The sequence below is a fragment of the Coturnix japonica genome, chromosome 1 (assembly GCF_054131305.1).
Source record: "Coturnix japonica strain WE chromosome 1, WE-NBRP24, whole genome shotgun sequence".
Taxonomy (NCBI): Eukaryota; Metazoa; Chordata; class Aves; order Galliformes; family Phasianidae; genus Coturnix; species Coturnix japonica.
Genome location: NC_140663.1, coordinates 106869619 through 106880247, shown reverse-complemented (window position 1 = coordinate 106880247; position 10629 = coordinate 106869619). Strand labels below are relative to the sequence as shown.

The window sequence follows — 10629 nt, the reverse complement described above, 5'->3', positions numbered from 1 at the left end:
CACTATTTAAACATTATAAGCTGGTAAGAGGAAGCATCATTTATGAATAAACATTTAATGCATCTTGAGCTGAGGAGAGATGGAACTTCATACATACCCACATGACAAAAAGTAAGCTTAGAAACAAGACTATGGTACTGAATAGGAATTAGTTGCCATTACTCTAATACACTTCAGTATTTACTATGTAATCATAGAATCACCAAGGTTGGAAAAGACCTAAAAGATCATCCAGTCCAACCGTTAACCTACTACCAATAGCTCCAACTAAACCACGTCCTTCAACACAACATCCAGTCGTTCCTTGGACACCCCCAGGGTCAGTGACTCCACCACCTCCCTGGGCAGTCCATTCCAGTGCCTGGCCACCCTTTCTGAAAAGTAATATTTCCTAATGTACAGCCTGAATCTCCCCTGCCGCAGCTTGAAACTATTCCCTCTAGTCCTATCAATAATGACACAAGAGAAGAGGCCAACCCCCAGCTCACTACAACCTCCCTTCAGGAAGTTATAGAGAGCAAGAAGGTCTCCTCTGAGACAGCTCTTCTCCAGGCTGAGCATTCCCAGCTCCTGCAGCCTCTCCTCATATTACACAATTGTACTCCAGACCCCTCACCAGCTTTGTTGCCTTTCTTTGAACATGTTCCAAAGCCTCAATGTCTTCCTTGCAGTGAGGGGTCCAAAACTGGAAACAGAACTCGAGTTGTGGCCTCAACAGTGCTGAGTACAGGGGAACAATCACCTCTCCGCTGCTGCTGGAGCAGGGAGCAAAATGTATGCAAGTGTCACATGTGTGACATCCTTTTTGATAGAGTTCTGTGACAGGATGGATTTGAGACCTGACTTGAAGCCTGTGGGCATCAACCAGGAGTTGGGGTGAGAGGATTAGGCCTAGGAACAGGAACCTCTTTGGTTGTTATTAACTCCCACCTTTTTTGGTCAGGAATCTATGTGTGGTTTTTTTTGTTTTGTTTTGTTTTTGTTTTTCCATGAAAAGAACAGACCCATTGTGCAGCTTGTGAATGAATTCATTCAAGCCTGCTGATTGGTGCTGTTCTCTACATGGACCTGCAGTGGAAATGGGCAGTTGTGGTCCACTGTCTGGCCCCCACCCGCGTGCTCAGATCAGCCAAGTTGTCAAGGCCTGGCTCTTGATTGCTGAGTTGTGCCAAGGTTAGAGAGTTGGATTTTCTGGGCTTTGGGACACATCTTCCAGATGCACGTTGTGTTATTTCTGATGTGCTGACCTCTTGAGCTCCAGTCCCAAATGAGGATTCAAGTACTACCACAGCAGGAATGGTTTAGATTGGAATTGGAATGCAGAAGGCTGGAGCCAGCAGGAGCAGGGAATCGATCATCCCCCTGTACTCGGCACTGGTGAGTCTTCACCTTCAGTTGTGTGTTCTGCTCTGGGCCCGTCACTGCAAGAAGGACACTGAAATCCTGAGATGTGTCCAGAGAAGACCATTGAAGCTGTGAGGTGTCTAGAGCACAAGTCTTGTGGGTAGCTTCTTATGGAACTGGGATTATTTAGTCTGGATAAGAGGAGGCTCAAGGAAGACCTTATCATCCTCTACGATTACCTGAAGAGAGGTTATGTGGGGGTGGGGGTTGTCCTGCTCTTCTCCCATGTAACTAGTGAAAGGACTGGAGGGAACAGCCTCAGGTTGTATGAGGGGAGATTCAGCTTGGATGTTAAGAAAACCATCTCAAAATGGGTGCTCAGAAGCTGGACTCATTTGCTGGCTGAGTGCTTTGTTGGGTGAGCATCACACTGCTGGAAAGCACGCAGCTGTTGTCTCTGCAAACAGCCCCATCCATGGGGACTGTTGGTTTTTTCAAGTTACCCTTGTGTTTCAAGTCCTACATCCAGTTACTCGTGCTGATTGAATGCACCATCTTAGAGGCAGCCTTGATTTCTCCAGCCTCAAGCTTTGTGCCACAAGAGCTCTCCTGCTTCTCCCTGTGATGGGAGACCGAATGGAAGACCCTGCAGAAGTCTGGGTAGGTGATATCACTTGCTGTTCCTTTCCCCACCCGTGCTGGGAAAAGCAGGGAATGGGACTGGAGGATGTCCTGGCAATGGGATCCTGCCTCAGCAGAACTGAATGGCAGTTCTGATCCACGTATTTTAACCTGAGTGAATCTGACACTAGCGACAGAAGTGAGGGGCCTGTGGGAAAAAAATGTATGTGCCACAATTTGTGGTGCAAGGTGTTCTCAGAACTGCTGCTTACAGTGCCCAGGTGGCTTCCTTTTTGACGGGGAAAGGATTAACTCAGTTATTTTAATGAATCTATTTCCTTTCTGTTCATCTTTCATACTACCTCTCAAAAAACTATCTGGATTCTCAAGTAGTATTTCTTGCTAAAGAGAATACGTGTGAAGCCTGAGCTTTTGTCTGCACAAAGGATCTTCTCATCATCTCTGTCTGTGTTTCTTTTAGACCCTGAGATGGAGCAGAGTGTAACACAGACTTGGGTGAATCTTCAGTCAGGAGCAGGGCCACGTAGTGCTCATCTTAGGCAGACAACAAGAGCAGAGACGTAAGTATCATAGGGTCGCATGCCCATTTTATTTTATTTTTCATTCATGATGCATAGAGGCATTACACAGACAAAGTGAGCATTTGTCAGCTGGACTTTCTAGAAATGACCTAGGCAGTGAAATCGGTTTGAAGCATCCCAACGAGCCCTGCAAAAGAATGCTGAGAGTTAATCTGGCACCCTCCTTTGGAAACCTGCAGTGTCTGTCAGCTCTTCAGCTGTGCCCAAACACCTCCCATTGCGCTGCCACACCAGGATAGAATTCCAAGCCCACACTGAGTTCTGGAATGTTGTGGTGCCATGTTGGAATCACATGTGACCACGTGGTCTTGCCTCCCCCCCTGTGGAGGGTCATGGTGGACCTGGCTGGTGGTCCTTGGTGATGTCATAAGCGGCTGGAATGAGGAGAGGAGCGGTGCGTTCTGTGTTCCTTTGTGGGTGAGCAGGAGTTCGGAGTGGTTGGTTGGCTTGTTGTTCTTGTGCGTTTAGTGCCTTTTTCTTCACACCATCTTACGCAGCAGCTTGTAGGTAAGCTGAACCAGTATGGGAAGGACGGGTGGGCAGTGAGGTGTAGAGAACTGCTGGCTGTCGGAGCTCACAGCACCGTATTGCTTACTCCTGACCACCAGACGTAATTTTCCCCTGGTACTCATGTTCCAAAGGGGGTGTCCCTAAAGGTGGCACCTGTCCCATGTTTCTTCCGTTGTGTTCTTTGCTCAATTGTGGAAGCATTGTAAAGTTGCTGGAAGGACAGGCATCACGTAGCCTGAAACTCAGCATGTCTTGCAGCAAGTGGATGGGACAGTTGTGCTATATGCATTATTCCATGGCTGTCTTAGCCCTGCTCACTGACCTGCTCTTTCTCTTTCCTCTGCCCACCCTCCGTTCACTGCCTCGGTGTAGCTTTTGCTCTCAGAACATCTGAGCAAAGTGACAAGGAACTGCTGCAAATAGCTTGAGGTGATCTCGTTGCCAGGTACGTGCCATGTTTTGTCCCCCCACATCGTTTTGCATGCCGTGGGTTTCTTCACTGCCCTCCAGCTCAGACCTCAGAAGGGTGCTGTCTAATGCCCTGCTATCACACTCTCAGAGCGCTCTGGGTGAATGCATCTGCTGCTTTGTGCCAGAGTCCCCATCTGCTGGCAGAGGGATAGCAACTTGGTACAATGCTGACTAATAGACTGTCACGTTGGAATAGTCTGAAGCAAGGGGTAGTTTCTTGAATACCTGCCTATGCCACAGGGTATGCAAGGGTAGATCTGAAGAAGTCTCTCCATACTGTGCTGTGTGAATAGAGAAAACAGAAGTGTGTTTTTGCTCTGTTCCAGCTGGTCACACTTGCTGTGATGGGTGTCGCGTGCAGCAAGATCAGCCGTGGGCCTGACGTGGCGGCAACGGAGGTACAGTATGAAGCTCTGGCTTGTCTTTGTTCCCTGTGTTGAGCCAGGAGGGAGAGTCGCAGATGTACTCTCCTGCAGGAAAGAGTGGTCCAAAGGGGGCCAGGCCACCTGTCTGCACCAGTGCCATTGCTGATTAGTCTGTGTAGAGAGAGATGCATTTCCTGCAGCTTTCTCTGCAGATGTGCTCCTCACCTTGAAATCCTCCTTGTTTGTCCTCATCTCCTGACCACAGCCTGTGCTCTGTTTTGCAGGCTGATAACATGTGGAAGCCGCAGCTGGTACGTGCGGAGTCATCTCTCAACATTCCAGCGATTGCGGCGGCCCATGTTATTAAGAGCTACGTCGCCCAGGCACCAGATGAAGTCTCCCTGGAGGTAAGCAGTTACAGGTGTTCCTTGTTATCATGCACAGGAGAGTACAGGGTGTGAATGCCTCAGGAATAGTCTCAGACACCTTCAGAATGTCTCGTGAGGTGAAGCTTCGAGGGTTTGGTTCCAGCTTAGACTTGTGCTGGATTGGGAGGAGTTCAGCCATCTCTCCAGTATGGTTGGATTGGGCATTTGAACCTTTTGATCAAGCAGATCCCACCCAGTATGGGAGCCTGGTCTCTGAGCAAGAGCAGACCGGGTGTGAAGTGTGCAGATGTGTTCAGAAAGCCCTACTAAACTGATGCTCATGGTTAAAATGGAGCTCTTCCATAGCCTTTGGCAGAGAGCCTGCTGCTTTTGAGACCCGTTTCCTACTGCACAGCTGTATTGTGTATGTTGTGTAACTCTTGTACCTCCAAGTTCAGTTTAAGAAGGGAAAATGCCTTGGGGGCTGTATTGGTGCAATTGCTGTCAAGCTTTAGGATATTCTGCGGTGCAGAAGAAGGCAGTTATTTGATCTGTGTTATTCTCACAGCTGTGCTGAAGCTGGGGTTGACGTTTCAATTTCTTGCAGGTGGGAGACGTGGTGTGCATTATTGATATGCCACCAAAGGAGCTGAGCCCCTGGTGGAGAGGCAAGCGTGGCTTTCAGGTATGCACATGCTTCCAACTAGAGAGAGCAACTTCAGTAGAGTCAGGAATCTCAGATTGGAGCTGCTCTGCCTGCACAGGAGGGCTTCTGGACGCAAACGGTTGCCCTGTGTCAGTGTCAGAGGACCTCCCCTTTGCGTCTGGGCTCGGGCTAATGCCCACCTGTCTTTTTGTTCTTGTTACAGGCTGGATCTTTCCCTAGTGAGTGCGTGGAACTCATTAGCGGACAAGTTCCTGAGTCCCTGGTCAATTCATTGCGAAAGCCAGGTACGCATGTTACATTTGATAATGCGGGTTAGTAAAATGGGGTCAGAGCTTGGCTTTCAGGGGTTTCGTTAATGCCCAAGTTGAGCAAGATTAGCAAGAGGACTGCATTAAGCTCCATCAGAACACGCAGAGGTCTGGCCCAATCCCACTGTGTTTATTATTGGGCTTGGGGAAGTGACAGAATCCTCCTTGAATGGCTTGGGATTGGAAGGGGCCTAAATGATTCTCAGGCTCCAAGGCCCCTGCCTCAGTCTGGGCTGCCAGCCTGCACATTTAGCAGGAGACGAGAGCAGGCTGTCCAGGGCCCCTTCCAACCTGGCCTTGGGCACTTGCAGGGATGGGGAAAATCCGTTGTTGCGTGTCCTTGTTGGGAATGTTCTTCCCATTGTTCCATGCTCTGTCGAATGCGTTGCGCTCGGCCTCGTCCAACCGATCCAAGACTGAAATGAACTGGTTTCTTTGTTTTGTTGTGCAGTGCCAAAGAAACGGGGCAAGCTCCTCCCCTTCTTTCGCTCCTTGGTGAAGGCCCGCCCCCAGAGAGTGAAGCAGCCGGAGCCAGAGAAGGAAGGGGTGTTTGGGTGTGACCTGGGGGAGCACCTTCTCCGCTCTGGCCGTGATGGTAAGGAACGGAACAGCCCATTCCTGAGAACTTCCTCCGTTGGGCATCTGAGGATGAAAGGGAAATCATATCCAGCAGTTGTTTCATCCTGAAAATGTAGGAAGCCTTCTGGCCACAGAGAGCATCCTGCATCCTTTTCCTAGCTCTTTCTGGTCGTGAGATAGGATTCCTCCATTCCCGAGGGAGCTGTGATGGGACTTGCAGTGTCTGTGGCTTTGCCAGAATTACTTTCTCCAGGCTGTTGATAGGTCGTGGCATTTCTGGAAAGCCAAGAACACATCTCTGTGCAGTTTCTTCACAGCTGTCTCTGCCAGCTTTTTCCTTTAAGGAGGAAGCAAGCGGTAGCCCGGCTGGGCTTAGTGGATGGGATGTGGGAAGAGCACGGCCTGAACCAGGACTTGAGTAAGAAGCTCAGCTAACCACTGGCTCTTGTTCTGTAGTCCCCCAGGTCCTCCAGAGCTGCTCTGAATTCATCAAGCAGCATGGCGTGGTGCGGGGGATATACCGCTTGTCCGGTGTCACGTCCAAGATCCAGCGACTACGGTAAGAGTGCTGCGACTGACACAGCTGTCAGTAGGGGCACGAGGAACCCCTTCCTTTTCTTGACTGTATTTTGTGTGGCTTTGGACTTGTTTTTGTCTTTCTCAAAGCCCTCTGCCCAATTCTGTGTCCTTCTCTGCAGCCATGAATTTGATTCAGAGCAGCTTCCCGAGCTTAGCGTTCGTGACATTCACAGCGTGAGCTCCCTATGTAAGATGTACTTCAGGGAGCTCCCGAACCCTCTCCTGACTTACCAGCTGTATGCCAAGTTCTCGGTAAGCACAGGGCAATGTCTTGCAAAAGATATGTACCTCTTCCCTGGGCGTCCTGGCTGATGGTTGCAGCAGTGCCCTAGCTCTGAGGTCTTATTTCTGTTAGCCCCATGAGGCATGTCTTTGCCACATCCCACCTCTCACTGATGCCGCTTTTGGTTGTGCCAGGAGGTGCTTATTTAAGTTATTCACCATGCTTGCGAGAATTCCCTTTCCTTTGCTGTTCCCCAACTATTGGTAGAATGGGGTTAATAGCAAAGAGGACTTGGAGATGAATGCCTTCTGCGAGGAGCTGCACTGCGCAATGAGGCAGTAAAGCCCCCCAGAGCTTGCACTGCTTGGTCTTGATGACACAGGCTGTGTGCCTTGGTGTTCCCTTGGTGCCTCTTGGAAGGCATCAAGTCTGCCTCGGTGCTGACCACCAGTGTGCTGTCCCCACGGTTCCCAAACCTGTGGCAGCTATCTAGGCTGACTGGTGTCTGACTCCCTTCCTGTCTTTTTCCAGGACGCTGCCGGAGCTGCTACAGAGGAGGAGCGGTTGCTGAGAATGAAGGACGCCATCCAGCAGCTGCCTGCTCCTCACTACAGGTCAGTGCTGTGGCTGTGCTTTGCAGGGCTTGGTGCTGCAGCGTGGTGGCACTGGGAACGTTTTATCTACTTCATATTCAGGGACGGTAGCAATGGCATCAACTAGCATGAAGTGAGGTTTGTTTTGTGCACTGCAGCACGGCTTGCTTTTTGGTGCTGAACATCTGCCCCTCTTGTTTTCAAGGACGCTGGAGTACCTGATGCGTCATTTGGCGTCTCTCGCTGGGAACAGCTCGGTCACCAACATGGACGCTCAGAATTTAGCAATAGTGTGGGCTCCAAACCTCTTGAGGTAAACTTTTTCTGTTTAAGCGCAACGCTTAGTTCTGCTCTCCAGAAAGAAAGCAATCCTCCCTTCTTCTTCATCTAATGTGCTCTTTTCCTATAAAAGCTGTCAGAAGTGGCTGGCAGCAGAGGAGGAGCCTGGACTGCTCTCCCCCAACCCCAGGGGCACAATTTCTAGATGACAGTTTCTGCTCTCTTGTTTAGCTGGGACTGCTGTGTCCTTGATTATCCAGGAGAATTTCGTCAGTGGCATTGCTGATTGCCCACTGCGGAAGTCTCCAGAGCCCAGTTTGACTGCTTTGGGCTGCAAAAATTCAGACCTGGGGAAACAGTCTTGAAGGAATGACTTGTAAAATCTGCCTTTTCTTCAGATCCCAGCAGAGCCTGTCTGCCTGCACCAACGGAGGAGCTGCCTGCTTGGAAGTGCAGACGCAGACAGCTGTGGTGGAGTTCCTTATTAGCCACACAGACGGCCTCTTTGGCTCCAAATCCACATCAGCCATGGGAGAGGGAGCAGGTGAGCGTCTTCCTCCATTAGCTTGATCTTGATCCAATCCAGGCCTTCTCCAAGATCTTTCAAATACGCTTTGACTCTCAATGGGACAGAAGGCTTCTGGGCTTAGATGAGAATATGGCACCCTGTTGCTGGATCCTGAGAATGTCCGAGGCCAGACTTTACATGGAGAAAACCATCCCTGCCTTTATGATGTTTTGAATGGGGGTGAAGCATGATTGAAGTGTGGCAGCAAAGCTTTCTGAGTTCTCAGACACATTTTCTAGGGGTTTTTTTTTATGCCAATTTTGATACAGTGAGCAGCTCTTAATTATGACTGTGTCCTTTGCCACAAGCATACCTCCGAGCACCCGGTTACTTTGAGCTCCTCTTCTTCCAGTGGCTCGGATAAGCAAGTCTGAGAAAAATGCAGAACTGGGATGGCTGTGCTGCTGCTTTCTGATCCTCTTTCTTACCTGTGGTTTTCCCTTGCAGGGCACAGTTCTCTACCTGGGCCCAAGCCTGTGTGCGAGTCTCCTCCTGCCAGAAAGCTGCTCACTCTGCAGGAGGCACAGGCTCTGCAAAGAGGCCAGAGCTGCTCTCCTGCTGTGACACGAAGCAGTGAGATCGAAGTGGAGGAAGGCCCTGCAGCTGTACCAGGGAGATTCCACACAATCATTGATTTTCCATCTGAAAGGTAAAGAGGACTTCCCTACCCAGCCCCTATCATCATTGGTCAGGTGGGCTTTATTGGTTTACTTTTTGTCCATTATATCTCCAAGGATTCAACTAACACAAAGTTGCCCGACGGGCTCAGTGGAGCCACACAAGGGTGCCCTTCCTTCCTGGTTGGGCAGGCAGTCACGAGATGCAGAAAGCCACGCTGACGTCTACCCTGGTCTGTGCTGGCTGTACCTAGAAACGTTGGGGATTTCCAGATTTCAGGGCCACATGCCTGAAACCAGTTCCCGTTCTCCTCTAAGCAGAGCTGTTGGTCAGACTTACTGGCACTAGAAATTAAAGATGGCAGTGAGCTGAGGACAAGAAGGTGTTATCGTAAGAGCCAAAGATGCTTTCGAGCCTCCCTTATGGCTGCACAGTTCCTCAGAAAGCAGTTACACGTGCCAGCTCCTGTCCTGTCCGGCTGTGGAGCCTTTGCTCACACGCTCTGCATCTTGCTTGACATCGTTGAGAGGAATGTAGCCAGAAGGACTTCAGGACTGAGCTGTAGGAATGGAAGCGTCCTCTGCTGTTTGAAACAGAGCGCGTTTCTAAGCCGTGTTTCAGCAGAAACCAGGCAGTGCCAGGAACGGGCAACTATTGGCAAGGGCTCAGTGCAACTCTTCCTTCACCCTGCACCACGACTGACAGCATGCTCTGTTTTCTCTCCAGACCAAGTTCTTCCAGAAAGAGGAAGGAATCACCATCTGGCAGTTGTTGTTCCTGCCTCTGCCTGCGCAGACCATCCCCTGTGGCCAAAGGCCAACTGCAGCGCAGTGCCAGGGAGCCTTCCGAAGCAGAACTCGTGGTCCTGGCAGGTAAGGGTGCAAATCCAGCTTTCAAAACACTGCTTGTCAGAAGCACAGGTAGAATGCATGCTTTCAGTGGGCTTGTACCTCCTTCTGGCATTCAGGCCCATGACTGACATCTTCAGCTGACCCCTGTTTTCCCAAAGGAGTCTTTCAAGCTGTTTGAAGCCTACTTGACAGGCAGCACCAAGCCTTTGCGTCCATGGACAGAGCAAGTTGGATGCTGACCCCTGTGTATCCACTCCTTCCTAGGTGAATCGAGCCCTTGTGAACCCAGAAGAGCCAGGTCAAGTGCTGATGGCTCAGAGAGTGAAAGCGGAGAGCTCTCACTCAACGGAGAGCTCATGAAAAGCACAAGTCGCTGCAATTCAAATGACAGCCTGCCGTGTGACAGCAGCGACAGAGAGAAGGAGGTCATCGTTGTTCAGGAACTCATTTCTCCCAGCTCTGCTGAAGGAGCTGATCTGAGCCTGCCAGAAACCACAGTCACCAACTTGGACTGTGGCCAGGTGCCTTTGCAGCACAGCCCAGCCCAAACACAACCCGAGTGCCCCGACAGCAGCACCTACAAGCAGGACAAAGTCACTGTCACTGAGGAGAAGCCGAGCCTCTTGGAGGGGGACTTGGAGTCAGGTCTTCAGTCCCAGGCTCCCGACAGCAGCATGAGCTCCAAGCCACTCTCTCCTCAACAACAGAGGATGAGTCCCATCATTCCCATGGACCTCTCACATCCTCCTTTCTCTGAGTGACTAAAGGCATGCTCATGCTCAATCAATGGGATGGGGTGTTGGAAGAAGAAACACTTAGAACAGAAATTTTCCAGTGTTCAGTTACAAAGAACAGCAGCAGAATTATCGTCATCCTGCTGACAGTCTTCAGTGTTGCTGCTTGAAGGTTGAAAGAGCAGAGTGTTTCTTTCAAGAAAAATTGTTGGGCTTATTTGTATTTGTAAGCACGCTGTTCAGAATGTGGGTGTCACCAATTGTTTTCCAGTGCAAATAACACGACAAAAGTAACACTACAAGTTCCCACATTTTGGAAGGGCGTGTATGGTCTTACCAGATTTTCCAA

The 10629-nt window shown here is 50.2% G+C and overlaps 1 protein-coding gene across 1 annotated transcript; it reads left to right on the top strand.

Moving 5' to 3' along the window:
- The first annotated feature begins 6333 nt into the window (after positions 1-6333).
- LOC146762636 (rho GTPase-activating protein 32-like) lies at positions 6334-10307 on the top strand. Its single transcript, XM_085536246.1, has 6 exons — positions 6334-6394; positions 7741-7778; positions 7855-8053; positions 8525-8726; positions 9422-9567; positions 9811-10307. Exons 1-6 carry the CDS (start codon positions 6334-6336, stop codon positions 10305-10307), a joined length of 1143 nt encoding a protein of 380 aa, XP_085392372.1.
- Positions 10308-10629: the final 322 nt, after the last annotated feature.

Excerpts from the sequence above, each read along its gene's own strand:
- LOC146762636 (XM_085536246.1), top strand. The coding sequence starts at position 6,334 with ATGGCGTGGTGCGGGGGATATACCGCTTGTCCGGTGTCACGTCCAAGA. Across the intron at positions 8,054-8,524 it reads AGCCATGGGAGAGGGAGCAG|GGCACAGTTCTCTACCTGGG; the intron begins GTGAGCGTCTTC and ends TTTCCCTTGCAG. Across the intron at positions 8,727-9,421 it reads ATTGATTTTCCATCTGAAAG|ACCAAGTTCTTCCAGAAAGA; the intron begins GTAAAGAGGACT and ends TTTTCTCTCCAG.